Genomic DNA, 13729 nt, shown 5'->3' on the forward strand with positions numbered 1-13729 from the left:
AGCTTTCTTCGACATGAAGGTTTATAAAAGCCAATTGGGCTTATAGCTAGCTGGGCCTTCCGCTTAATCAAGGCCTGATTGTCCCTTAAAACCAGTCCTCTAATTATTGAACTCAATCCAAGCTTTAGTTTAGTAATAATTTCAAACCTTCCCCAAGAGCTTTCATTAATTAATTAACTTTTTTTTATAATTAGATTCGAGGCCGGTCATATTATGGAAAATGTAGTTTATGGCTCTCAAAAGCTTAGTTTGAGTTTCTTTTAAAATCGGAATTGAGGTGTGCCGTGCCAAATAAAATCTCAAAATGCATGGCCCTTGCTTAATTAATTTTAATCCTTTAGAAATCGCGGTGTGGCATTTAGTTGAATTTTCCATGACTCTCGCAAATTGGAAAGTGCGTAGTTGCTTTAGGCGCGCTATTTAAAAAATCACTTTCCTAAACTCGGGTGTGCATTTCATGTGACCCAAATCCAAATCTTAACAACGTTAAATAAAATGTGTCGCGGACCGCGGGTACATTTCATGTGGCGTGGTTCAAAGACGTGTTTTAGATAACGTTGAATTTTTCTTAAAATTAATTAAAAGCGGTTATTAATTTAAAATTATACCACAGGATAAAACATGTATTAAAATCAGATAATAGGCCAGTTATGATAGTTTAAGTGACCGCGCTAGAACCACAGAATCTGGGATGCCTAACACCTTCCCTCGGATTAACAGAATTCCTTATTCAGAATTTCTGGTTCGCAGCCTTTAAAAGGAAAGTCGAATTTTCCTCGATCTGGGGTTTAAAATAAACCGGTGACTTGGGAAACCAGAAAACAAACCATCCCAAGTGGTGACTCTGAACAAGAATAAATAATTCCATTTTGAATAATGTCACTTAAATTGGAAAACTCCCCTTATATACCTTCGGGTGTGTAAAAAGGAGGTGTGACAGCTCTGGCGACTCTGTTGGGGATCCAAACTGGGAACTTCGGTTCAGGGTTCAAGAAATCGAGCTTAGAATAACTGTTGTAGTTGGCTTTATTTATTATCTATTTTTTTTTTACATGTTTGAGCCTAATGTGCTAAATGCCTCTTTTTTACCGCTTTGATATTTCGTGAACTGTATATAAACTGCTACGAAACCCTTCTTCTTTCTGAGTCTTCTAAATCATCTGGGGAGTGTGCACTTCGTGTGACTTCTCTTCTGTTTAGAGTCTTATCCAATTTTAGAACGAGGTTCAGACAAGTTGCAAAGCTGGTGAAGCTTCTGTATCCCGATATGCTGCCCCCCTCGGCTCAAGCTGTCCGCTTGGCTAAGCCAGATCTAGAACAATACACCCAGGTTTTAAACCTAGTATAACAAAACCTCATGCCGCATCCATAGTAGGAACGTTTGTTTGCATCACGTGCATTTGACTTTGGAGACTCACCACAGGGGTTGGGTCTGTCTAGGACAGGTGTACCCGAAATAAAAAGACCATCCTGATGCATCCTACTTGCTACTTGTGCATTTATTTGCTTCGAATTTGTATGTTGACCGGCTTATGAATAATAGGAGAAAAGTTGGGAAAAAGAAAACCAATGTGAGGGCTAAGAGAGATAATTGCTTGTTTTTGAAGAAACCAATGTCCAAAACTATATCGAAACTCTGCCGAAATTTTGAAAAAAAAGGGAAAAGAAAAAGAAAATTTTATTTTTAAAAATAGTTAATTTTGTTTTTATTTTGTCAAAACTGCCCGAACTACGCCAGTTTGATTCTCACCGGATGTGGGATACGTAGGCAACCCCCATCGGGTCCAACTTTCCTTTTTGCAAAATTAGCCCAAAAAGAACAAAATTTTTTATTGTAAATAAGTAAGGTGATGCCATTCTTGTTTAAAATAGCCGAATGTCCCCAAAAGGGCGCCGGAAGGCCGTTTTTGCAAGAACGACAACCTTTGGTCACTTTTTCAAGGTTTTTGGCCGGTTAGCAAACACAGCCTTAAAATCTTCTTCCCCGAAGTACTGAAAGGCCGTATTTGCAAAGCCGGATTTTTTATGAAAATTTTGATAAAAAAGAAATAGTGATAACTTTTTCTTGAGTCAAAATGAGTCATAATCTTTTTTTTAATTAAATCACCCTAATAAATGAGTAGGATGAGCACAGATGAAAATGAACCCTTCGCAGCTCTTAAGGAGATCCCCTTACAGCTCTACATGTGGTGGAACGAGTTAGGAAAAGTCAGCCGAGGAACCGTGGTAAAATTTTTGGGTGGTCTTGTCGGACTTTTGAATATCAATCCAAGATTGGATGTGATTGAAGCCTTGATACCTTTTTGGGATCCGACTCGGAATGTGTTCCGCTTTTCTGATTTTGAGCACACACCCACGCTAGAGGAAATTGCGGGTTACGCCGGCCTTAACGGAAACCTTAGAGGTCAGTACCCGATGTCACCGAGACCAGTATCTCCTCACAAGTTTCTGGATATGTTGAGTATTAGCCGGGATATTCAAGATGGGAATTTATCTGAAGGATTTTGTACTTTCCAGTTCTTGTACCAACGCTATGGCAACCCCCAAGGTTTTGATGCACCGAATACTGGTCTGACCCATGCCAGAAATAAAAATAAATGGGAGGCACGACGGGGTTTGGTTTTTATAGTAGCATTCTTGGGTGTTATAATCTGTCCGCGAAAAGACGACAACATAGAATTGGGCCTCGTGGGAATGGTTGATGTCGCCATCAAGAAAGATAATGGCAATCTGGTTCCCCTAATCTCATCTGAGATTTACCGAGCTTTGACCATCTGCCAAGAAGGGGGAAAATTCTTCCAAGGCTGCAACTTACTACTACAATTGTGGATACAGGAACATCTCTGCCACCGTGTCGGGTATATGAATTACGGCATGACCGGTTTAGATCTCATCGAAGAATTTGAAAGCCGAGTGGAGGGTGTTGAATTTCCAGAGGGTACCAAGCTTGGTTTGCACACTTGAGTTCTTTAACTTTGGATAAAATTGAGTGGACGTTCGGATGGCTCCCTGCCACTGAAGTCGTATACATGTCAGCCGAAGTGTGCTATCTTCTCCTAATGGGCATTCGGAGCATCTAGCCATATGCTCCTCACAGGGTTTTGCACCAACTGGGCAGGTTTCAAACCGTCCCCCATGACGAAGATTTGAGTGGACATGTCGTCGAACTAGACCCAAGGCTGTATTTCTAGAAGGAAGAGTTCGCCAAGTTTAGAATGGGTGCAGATTTCTCGAACCTAAGACTATGGTGCAGGATCTAGCTAGAGGTGAGGTAGACTTCAATTACATGATTTAGTTCGGTAAAAGGTTTCAGATTCCCGACAGACCTGCTAAGAGACCCTATGTCCAACAATTCACTAGCGACTCGCAGAAATAATGAGGCTGGTTGGCAAAAGAAGAAAGCTATAGGGCCAAGATCAGTAAATTAGAGGGACAAATCAGGGACCTCAAAATTTGGCAATAGTATCCAAGCTGCCGTAGATGAAAAGGAGAAGAAGAAGCTAACCCAGGAAAATGAAGCCCTCAAAGCTTAGATTCAGAAAATGAGAATAGCTACTAGAAACCCGAAAAGAAGCGGAGCAGATGAAAGGCTTATAAGTGGTCTGAGAAAGAAAGTACTCGAATGTCAAGATGACCTAGAAAAATCTGAGACCAGTCTAGAAAAAGTCCGAGCACGATTGGCAAAGAATGCAGAAGGGCGGGCAGAGTTTGTGCGACAAATGAAAAGAAAATATGAGGGGACAATCACTAATCTGAAGAGAAAGCTAACCACCCTTGAAAATGAGGCGGACAAACAGGCTAGGAACTTTAAAGCCGATAGGGAACATTGTTATGCTTTGATGGCCCAGATGGAGGAAGATATGCAATAGTTGCAGAATCAAAGCCATCATGACACTCAGGTGCTAGAAGCTCAGAATCAGCAAATCGGGCGCCTGCTTCAGGAAAAGGGTATTATCCGAGAGAGGGTTAGAGCCATTGCTGACTACATCATCATGAAATGCCACGCCTGTGAGGACATGACTCAGACCACTTTCTTAGCTGCAATAATGACATTTGTCCGCCAGATATTGAGCAATATGGAGCGGCTTCAAGGGGATATCGCACGTAGTCCCGTGGCAAGACCGAATGATGTCCCATGGGCACCAGGAGTTGAAGCACTTATGTACTCATGATTTTTCATTTATCGAGTCTGTATTTCAGTTTTTAGTTTAGAATTTATTTTTGAGTCTGTTTGTAGTTTTAAAATTCCAAGAAATTGAGTAGTTTGAAGTCTTTTGTAATAGAAAGGTTTAGGAGTTTTATTAATGAAAATTGAAAATTCCCCAAAAAATTATTTCTTTATTTTTTGCATTAATTTTCTTGAACTACGTAATGATCTGGTTCACACCGCGTCGTGATACGTAGGCAATCCTCATCGGATCTGGTCATGATTTTTGTAAATAACTCAAATAAGAGAGGGATGTGAAAGGAAAAAACCAAAAGAAAACCCAAAAAGAAAGAAAAAGTGAGCCAAAGAAAAACTAAAAGAAAAACGAAAAAAAAAGCAAGGAAACAGAGGGAAGAAAAGAGCGGAAATGGGAATAGAAGCACAAAAAGCCAAAGTGGAAGAAAAGAAAATTGGGGAAAAAGTAAGTAAAGCCGGGATGAAACATGCAACCGTGGCTAAACATGTAGAAACACATTTAACTGTATAGGTGCATCATACCCCCAACGTGCGATTACCTATGTGATTAACTGCTCCAAACTGACCGGTTTGTGGTCTACTGTAAGTCCAGGTTCTATAGTAAAGTGGTTGGTTTTATGGTAGTCTGGCTTCACCTCCATACTTCACGAGGTCAAAAGGAAGTGTTGAAATGTCTTCGGAAATTCCTCTGCTAACAGTTCCTATTCTGGAAAGTAATCCAATCTCGGCAATTCCAACCTCTGCGTCAACAACTACTGAGGAAAATAGGATTCTGCGTCTCTACATGATGGAAATGTGGGACACTTGGGCAAAGGGAAATGAACCACCAAGTGCAATACCCGGATTCCCTGAGCTGTTTCCCAGGGCAAGTGGGACCTCCAACATCCCCATAGGTTATCCAAATACCCCACTAGGATATCCTACCATTTCAGCCCACTTTGCTGGACCACCTTCTGAGGCCCACCCCTAGGTGTTAACTTCAGGTGCGACTTCAAATATATTCACTGTGCCACATTGTTCAGCCACGGCAGAACCTACTTTACCCAGGCCTAGCTTCGATCCATCTTTCTTCACATTTCAAGCACCATCTTTCCCAATGGAACCAACTCAGTTTACTACCAATACTTACCCTCAGCCGCCTCGGTACGAGTTTACCGCAGGGGAGGAGAAAACCACAAAAACCCCTGAACAAGAGGAGATTACCAGAAAGATGAGAAGCATGGAGCAAAGTCTCAAAAATATACAGGGTCTAAGTGGGCAGAAGAGCGTATCTTACATTGACCTGTACATGTTCCCACACGTACATCTATCCTTGGGTTTCAAAACCCCAAAGTTTGAAAAATATGACGGGCATGGGGATCCCATTGCTCACCTCAAAAGGTACTGCAACCAACTGCGGGGAGTAGGCGAAAAAAAAGAACTTCTCATGGCTTACTTTGGAGAGAGTTTGGTCGGCATCGCTTTGGAATGGTATATGGATCAGGATATATCTTGCTGGCATATCTGGGACGACTTGGCTCAGGACTTTGTCAGGCAGTTTTAATATAACATCGACATCGCACGGGACAGGAATTCATTGTCAAATCTAAAGAAGAAGTCCACGGAGAGCTTCCGAGAGTATGCTGTTAAATGGATCGAGCAAGCGGCCAAGTCAAACCTCCAATGGATGAAACAGAGATGGTCAGTGTCTTCCTTCAAGCCCAAGAGGCTGATTATTATCAAAACATGATCTCTACAATGGGTAAGCCATTTGCCGAAGCCATCAAAATCGGTGAAATGGTTGAAAATGGGTTGAAAACAGGGCGAATCTTGAGTCAGTCTGCTATAAGGGCTACCACCCAAGCAATCCAAGGTGGGTCTGGAGGAGTAGCAAACCGGAAGAAGGAGGAAAAAGCAGCAATGACAACTTCAAGTGCAAGAAAACCCCAGCCACCCAGACCTCTTTTCTTTGAAAGAACCCCACAACATTACTATCCCTACCAAGATGTGGCTTATGCTATGGTTCCTCATCCATACGCAGTGATGAATGCCCAACCCTACGTTAGGCCACAACAACAATTTAATCAGAACCAAGCTCTATTTCCCAGAAATCAACCTCCTCACCAAGCTCACTATAATCCCCGACCTCACAAAACAACTTCCGTACCCGGGAACCACCCAAGATACCAAACTTCACACCCATTGGTGAGTCTTATTCCAGCCTATTCCCCAAACTTGTTTAGATGGGTTTGCTGCAGCCTGTACCCCAAACCCGGCAGAACCCAGCGTCGCCCGCTTACAGAGCTGGTACTCGATGTGCCTACCATTCAGGGGCAGAAGGGCATGATATAGATGACTGTTGGACCTTGAAGAGGGCTGTGGAAAATCTGATAGAACAAAAGAGAATAGTGCTAAAGGACAAAGACGTTCCTAATGTAACCAACAATCCATTACTGGCTCACAACAACGGGCCGGTTATTTGAATGATCTGTGAAGATAGAGAATTTAATTCAGCTCTAAAAGCCATCATTGCCATAGCCGATGTAGAAAAGAAGCCAAAAGCTGTAACGAGACAAGACAAGAGGGAGAAAAAGAGCAAACCTACCCCCAGAATACAGAAAAGAAAGTGGAAGCTGAAACTAGGGCAGCGCCCTCCAAAGATGTGTTCTCCATGTTCCTCGAGGCCATAAGAAAGAACAGATGTCATTGAGTCCTTCTAAAAGGTTTGAGCTAAATAAGGAAGCTAAAATGTATATGCCCTAAGGGACCTACGTGGTGCGGGGGCTGATAATTCCACCAAGGCTGAACGAGCCTGTGGTTATTGGCCGCGCACCGCAAAGGCCCATGACGGATCCCACTATCGTTCCATGGAAGTACAACAAAGCGGTAGTAACTTACAAAGGTAAAGAGATATCGAGAGAAGTTAAGGAAAATAACCCGGCTAAGAAGTTCCTCAATCTGGAGGAAGTGAATAATGCCACAAAGAAGCGTTTCCCACCTAAGAAGCCAGTGAGTGCTGAAGAAGCAGAAGTGTTCTTTCAAATAATAAAAATGGCAGACTACGAGATAATCGACCAGCTCCGAAAATCTCCTGCCCAAGTCTCATTGTTGTCTTTGCTAATGAATTCAACTGAGCATCAAAAAGTGTTGATCAAAACTCTTAATGAAGCATACGTGCCCATTGAAACAACTGTAGAACAGTTGGAGAGGATGGCAGGAAGGTTTTTTTGTAGTGAATCAAATCTCTTTCAGCAAGAATGATTTGCCCTCGGAAGGGGCCGCACACAACAAAGCCCTTCACTTGACAGTTAAATGCGAGGGGTATTATGTGAAAAAGATCATGCTAGATGGTGGTTCTAGGGTGGATAATTTCCCCCTCTCAACTCTGTAGCGAATGGAAATCAGTACTGAGAGAATCAGACCCAACCACATCTGTGTACGTGCCTTTGACAGCATACAGAGAGATACAATAGGCGAGATTGATCTAGTTCTAACTATCGGCCCGGTGGACTTCGAAGTGACCTTTCAGGTCTTGGACATGGATACTTCATATAATTTCCTCTAGGGAAGGCCATGGATTCATGCAGTAGGGGATGTGTCTTCTACTCTCCACCAGATGGTGAAATTTGAACATGAAGATCAGGAGATTGTAGTTCACGGGGAAGATGAGCAATCGATTTATCGGGACCCGTCAGTCCCTTGTCTTGAAGCTAGAGAAGGAAGTGAACATATAGTCTATCAGACTTTCTAGATTGTGGTCGTGAACCAATATGAAGAAGGAAACCCTTGCCCCAGCCCTTTCTTTCAATCAATTATGGTGGCCAAAGAAATGATAAGACATGGTTACAAACCCTGGGAAGGGCCTCGGGAAGTCATTGCAAGGAATTGCCAAACCTATAACTCTAGCTGCTAGTGAGAAGTTCTTTGGGGTGGATTTCCAATCCACATCAGCTGATAGAAAATGGGCGGATGAAAGAAAGAACAATGGTTGGGTTTTGCCTCAGCCGATTCCGCATCTCTATAGGACATTTGTCAAGCCTATGTACAATGAGGAAGAGGAAGATGATGCCTTTACGGCCGAGGAAATTGAAGAAATCTGTGGGGCTATGAGGTAGATGCTGTATGAAACCCACATGGTCCAACCAGGGGAAGGCTCAAGCACCGCTGAGGTGCTATACATGGGACCTAGTGCCAAACTGCAAAATTGGAAGGCTACTCCGTTCCCAATCAGGAGGGAATCCCGGTAGTCCAGTCCTGCCACATTTTCTGTATCACGAGTTATTTCAGGGTGTAACTCGGATGTTTTATTTAGTTTCATGTCTTTAATTCCCAATGTAAACCCTGTTATCTTCAAATTCAAAGAAATTAAATCAATATTTCATCGTTCATCTTTCCTTATTCTTTCTGATTTTTGTTATTTTTCTCTTTTATTTCTTCTTTTAGTTCTAATAATGCGGCTTTAAATAACATGACATGCTTTCGGACTTCATGCTCAGATTCAAACATGCTATCAAACTGTGAAATAATGAACCAAGAACCGGAATATGATGAAAAAGAGGCTTTTAGGGAAATAAATAGAGAATTGGAACAATTTGAGAATAGACGTAAGCCGAACTTAAATGATACTGAGCTGGTTAATTTGGGTAGTTCTGAAGAAATTAGGAAACCAAGATAAGCATTCACACAGATGAAAAACTCGGAACACATTGATCCAACTTTTGTTTGAGTTCAAAGATGTGTTTGCTTGGTCATACGATGACATGCCAGGGCCAAGTGTTGATTTGGTGGTTCATAAGTTGCCAACTTACCCCGATTATCCCCCTGTCCAACAAAAGCAAAGAAAGTTTAAAATCGATATCAGTGACAAGATTAAAGAAGAGGTCACAAAATAGTTGAAAGCGGGGGTGATCCGAGTGGTTCGATACACTACATGGTTAGCCAATGTAGTTCCAGTGCCAAATAAAGACAGGAAAACCCGAGTGTGTGTGGATTACAGAGATCTGAACAAAGCAAGTCCTAAGGATAATTTCCCTTTGCTGAACATCCACATCTTTGTTGATAACTGTGCCAAACATGAGAAATAGTCCTTCGTGGATTGTTACGCAGGATATCACCAAGTGTTGATGGATGAAGAGGATGCAGAAAAGGCAGCTTTTACCACACCCTGGGGCACATATTGTTACAGGGTCATGCCTTTTGGTCTGAAGAATGCCGGGGCAACCTACATGAGGGCCATGATTGCCATTTTTCATGATATGATGCACCAAGAGATAGAGGTGTATGTAGACGGCGTGATCATCAAGTTCAAGACCCAGGATGACCATGTTCGGGATTTGAGAAAATTCTTTGAGCGGCTGTGTAAATATGATCTGAAGCTAAACCCAGCCAAATGTACATTTGGGGTTCCATCTGGAAAACTCTTGGGATTCATTGTCAGTCGAAGGGGCATCGAGTTACACCCAACAAAGATAAAGTCCACTCGAGATCTGCCTCCTCCATGAACCAAGAAAGATGTTATGAGCTTGCTTGGAAGATTGAACTACATCAGCCGATTCATTGCCCAGTTGACGTCTACATGTGAACCCATTTTCAAGCTGCTAAAGAAAGATGCAGTAATTAAATGGATAGACGAATGCCAAGAAGCTTTTGACAAAATCAAAGAATACTTGTTGAACCTGTCAGTCTTGGTCCCACCTGAATCAGAAAGGCCTCTGTTCTTGTATTTGACAGTCTTGGAGAATTCTTTTGGATGTGTCCTCGAGCAACATGACGTGACCGGGAGGAAAGAACAAGCAATCTATCTGAGCAAAAAGTTCACAAGTTACGAAGCTAAATATACTCTGTTGGAAAGGACTTGTTGCGCTCTAACCTGGGTAGCTCAAAAGCTGAGGCATTACTTGTTGGCCTACACCACTTATCTCATCACCAGGTTGGACCCTTTAAAGTACATATTCCAGAAACCAATGCCCATGGGAAGGTTAGCAAAGTGACAGATCCTACTCACTGAATTTGACATAGTCTACGTCACTCGCACGACAATGAAATCCCAAGCGTTAGCAGATCACCTGGCAGAAAACCCGGTTGATGATGAATACCAACCTTTGAGCACCTACTTTCCGGATGAAGAGGTAAATTCAGTTGAGGCAATATTCAAAGATACTAATGCTTGGAAAATGTTCTTTGATGGAGCGGTAAATGCAAAAGGTGTTAGAATCGGGGCAATCTTGATCTCACCCACTGGTCAGCATTATCCAGCCACATTCCGGCTTCGATTTTTCTGCACAAACAACACTGTTGAGTATGAAGCCTGCATTATAGGTATGAATATGGCAATTGACCAAGATGTCAAAGAATTGTTAATCATGGGAGACTCAAATCTGATTATCTGACAAGCTCAAGGAGAATGGGAGACCCGAGATGTCAAACTTATTCCCTTCAGGCAACATGTGGAAGATCATAACAAGCGATTCAAGTCAATAGAGTTCAAGTACATCCCTCGTTGTCACAATGAAATAGCTGATGCACTTGATACCTTAGCCTCGATGCTGCCATACCCAGGCAATGCCCATATTGATCCCTTGGAAATCCAAATCCGGGAAAGGCACGGTTACTGTAATACGGTTGAGGCAGAACCAAATTTTCAGCCATGGTGTCATGACATCAAAAGATTTCTGAAAACTAACGAATACCCCGAGCAAGCCAGTGGAGACCAAAAGAGAACGATTAGACGACATGCAAGTGGTTTTTTCCTGAGCGGTGATGTCTTGTACAAAAGGACTCTGGATCTCAACTTGTTAAGATGTGTTAACGCCGAAGAGACCGGAAGAATCATGTATGAAGTGCATGCAGGAGTGTGCGGAACCCACATGAACGAGTATGTTTTGGCAAAAAAATCCTTCGAGCGGACTATTACTGAATGACTATGGAAAAAGACTGCTTCAGTTTCGTCCGAAAATGTGACCAATGTCAGGTGCATGGTGATTTGATTCATGCACCGCCTACGGAACTACATCCCATGTTAGCACCTTGGCTGTTTGTTTCTTGGGGCATGGACGTCATTAGGCTGATTGAGCTGAAAGATTCAAATGGTCATAGATTCATATTGGTCGCTATCGACTACTTCACAAAGTGGGTTGAAGCAATTACTCTCAAATCTGTCACCATGAAAGCTATAATAGACTTTGTACATTCCAACCTCATCTGCCGTTTTGGTAGTCCTGCAACTATCATTACGGATAATACTGCAAATTTGAATAGTCATTTGATGAGGGAGATATATTAACAATTCAAGATAACGCATCAGAACTCTACTCCTTATCGTCCCAAAGCCAATAGTGTCGTCGAAGCAGCAAACAAGAACATCAAAAAGATTTTGAGAAAGATGATTCAAAGTTCCAGGCAGTGGCATGAAAAGTCGTCTTATGCATTATTGGGGTATCACACCACAGTGCACACATCGGTCGGAGCAACACCTTTTGGTTTATGGCACTGAAGCCGTAATACCCGCGGAAGTTGATATCCCTTCTCTCCGGATCATTGTTGAAGCTGAAATTGAAGACAGTGAGTGGGTCAGAACCCGTTTGGAACAGTTAACCTTGATCGATGAAAAGAGGATGTCCGCAGTCTAGCACGGGCAATTTTATCAATAAAGAATGGCCCGTGCCTACAACAAGAAAATGCAGCCTAGAAACTTTGAAGTGGGGCAACTCGTTTTAAGGCGTATTCTTCCCCATCATCAGGAAGCAAAAGGAAAATTTGCTCCCAACTAGAAAGGTCCATACATTATCAGAAAATTGTTGCCAAAAGGGGCATTGTATCTGGGAGACATTGAAGGGAATGACCCTGAAACAGCTGTGAGTGCAGATGCAGTCAAAAGGTATTATGTCTAATCCTTCTGCAGCAATAGCATTATCCTATTGGGATGACGAAGGCTTTCATTCTCGCTACCCCAAACACTCCAATCATTTGCTAACCCTTTGAGCCGGTTACCTTTCTTTCATTACCCTCTTTGGAACTCGAAGATGCTTGTAAAAAAAAATGAAAAAAATGAAATGATGAAAAAAAAGAAGAGAAAACAAAACAAAAACAAACAAAAGAAAACAACAAAACAAAATGTTTCCTTGAACTACGTTCGACTTGATTCCAAAAGGATATGTCGGCAGCCTCTCTCCTGGGGTTCAGTCACACCAAAACAAAAATCCAATTTTCCCTAAAAGTGAAATTGGGGTAGATTTCATAATGGTTCGGCGATGATCCTGGCTGAACGGTTCCAAAGTTGTAATTCAATCCAACTCTTTTTACCTAAACCTTGTTCAAGTCCTTCCGATCAATCGGCGAAAGGTTTTCAAAATCGGAGAACACATCTATTTGGATCCGACACAATCAAGATGAGAGAAATAAAATGAGAGAGTCTTATTGGTGAAAACCCATAGGCGCCATAAGTCGACGGTGAGCAGAGAAAATGAAAATGAGAGAGTCTTGTCAGTGAAAACTCGTAAAGAGCACTATAAGGCAACGGTGAGAAGAGAAATGAGAGAGGTCGATTGGCAAAAACCCGCAAAGGGCACCGTTGATCGAAAGGAAGAAACCCCTCACCACCATTGGTATTGAAAGAATCCTGGAAAGGTTTCTCGGTTTTAAAACACGGGTCACAATGTGTTTATGAGAAGTTGGATAGTTGTGCAAATCGAGTATCCAGTCCAAGAAACATGTCATGTCTGTTGAAGTCTGCATGCACCCCGGATAAGTCCTTCTTTCCTCCCCGAAAGGGACGCTTCTCCTTAAATTCATTTTCTTGTCCTTTGTTTATTTTTCCTTGAATCACTATCGGTCTAACTCTGTTCTCAAACTAATACAAAGAAAAGGTGACAAGATTGGTTTTATAGGGTTCTGCTTAATAAAAGCCAAGCCCAAAGAAAAGTACCCAGCCTCAGCGGGTGCATCAAGTCGATCCCGACTGGCCATGATGACTGATGCTCTGAAATCAGAGTTATTAAAAATGAAAAGAAATACAAGGTCAAAAGCCCCTGGAGGCAAAATAAGGTGAAATGGCCAAAAGCCCCACACAGTTGAACCATCATCTGGAAAGTTTGGAAAGTTGAGTTCCTTGGTTTTAGGAGAGAGATTAATCTTCAGAAAAGCCAGCAAACAGCAGAGGTTCTCACCAAAAGAGTTGGGCAGAGATCAAGTGATCAAAAACAATAAAGGCCACAAAACCAACCATCGTTTCAAACTTACGATTGTTCTTTGTCTGAAAATTGAAACAGGTGCAATCCAAAACAACCGTGCAAGAAATAGGTGCACCCAAAAGGGAAGAGATGCGCAAGAGCTAGAAACAGCTTCGCAGTAATAGTCAACCCGAAAGAGAAGTTTCCTCCAAATTCTTTCCTGCATTTTTACTAAAAAAAAGAGAAAAAATGAAATGAAAAATGAATTGAACTGAAAAAAAAGAGATAAGAGGAAAATTAAAAAAAAAGTATAGCTTAGGATTCCCAACCTCAATCTTTTACGGTTTTGCCAACATTAGGGCTCCAATCCCTAAGTTGAGATTTTAGACATAGGGCCTCC

General features: G+C 42.1%; 1 protein-coding gene across 1 annotated transcript; it reads left to right on the forward strand.

Moving 5' to 3' along the window:
- The first annotated feature begins 10200 nt into the window (after positions 1 to 10200).
- LOC138870728 (uncharacterized) lies at positions 10201 to 11444 on the forward strand. The gene is made up of 3 exons (XM_070148562.1): positions 10201 to 10517; positions 10602 to 11013; positions 11133 to 11444. Exons 1-3 carry the CDS (start codon positions 10201 to 10203, stop codon positions 11442 to 11444), a joined length of 1041 nt encoding a protein of 346 aa, XP_070004663.1.
- The last annotated feature ends 2285 nt before the right edge of the window (positions 11445 to 13729 follow it).

Source organism: Nicotiana sylvestris, chromosome 6 (assembly GCF_000393655.2).
Source record: "Nicotiana sylvestris chromosome 6, ASM39365v2, whole genome shotgun sequence".
NCBI lineage: Eukaryota > Viridiplantae > Streptophyta > Magnoliopsida > Solanales > Solanaceae > Nicotiana > Nicotiana sylvestris.

Bases quoted from the DNA above. Each gene is read 5' to 3' on its own strand.
- LOC138870728 (XM_070148562.1), top strand. From the start codon at position 10,201: ATGAAATCCCAAGCGTTAGCAGATCACCTGGCAGAAAACCCGGTTGAT. The intron at 10,518-10,601 runs GTTAATCATGGG...TATTCCCTTCAG, and splicing joins GACCAAGATGTCAAAGAATT to GCAACATGTGGAAGATCATA. The intron at 11,014-11,132 runs GTGTGCGGAACC...GACCAATGTCAG, and splicing joins TGTATGAAGTGCATGCAGGA to GTGCATGGTGATTTGATTCA.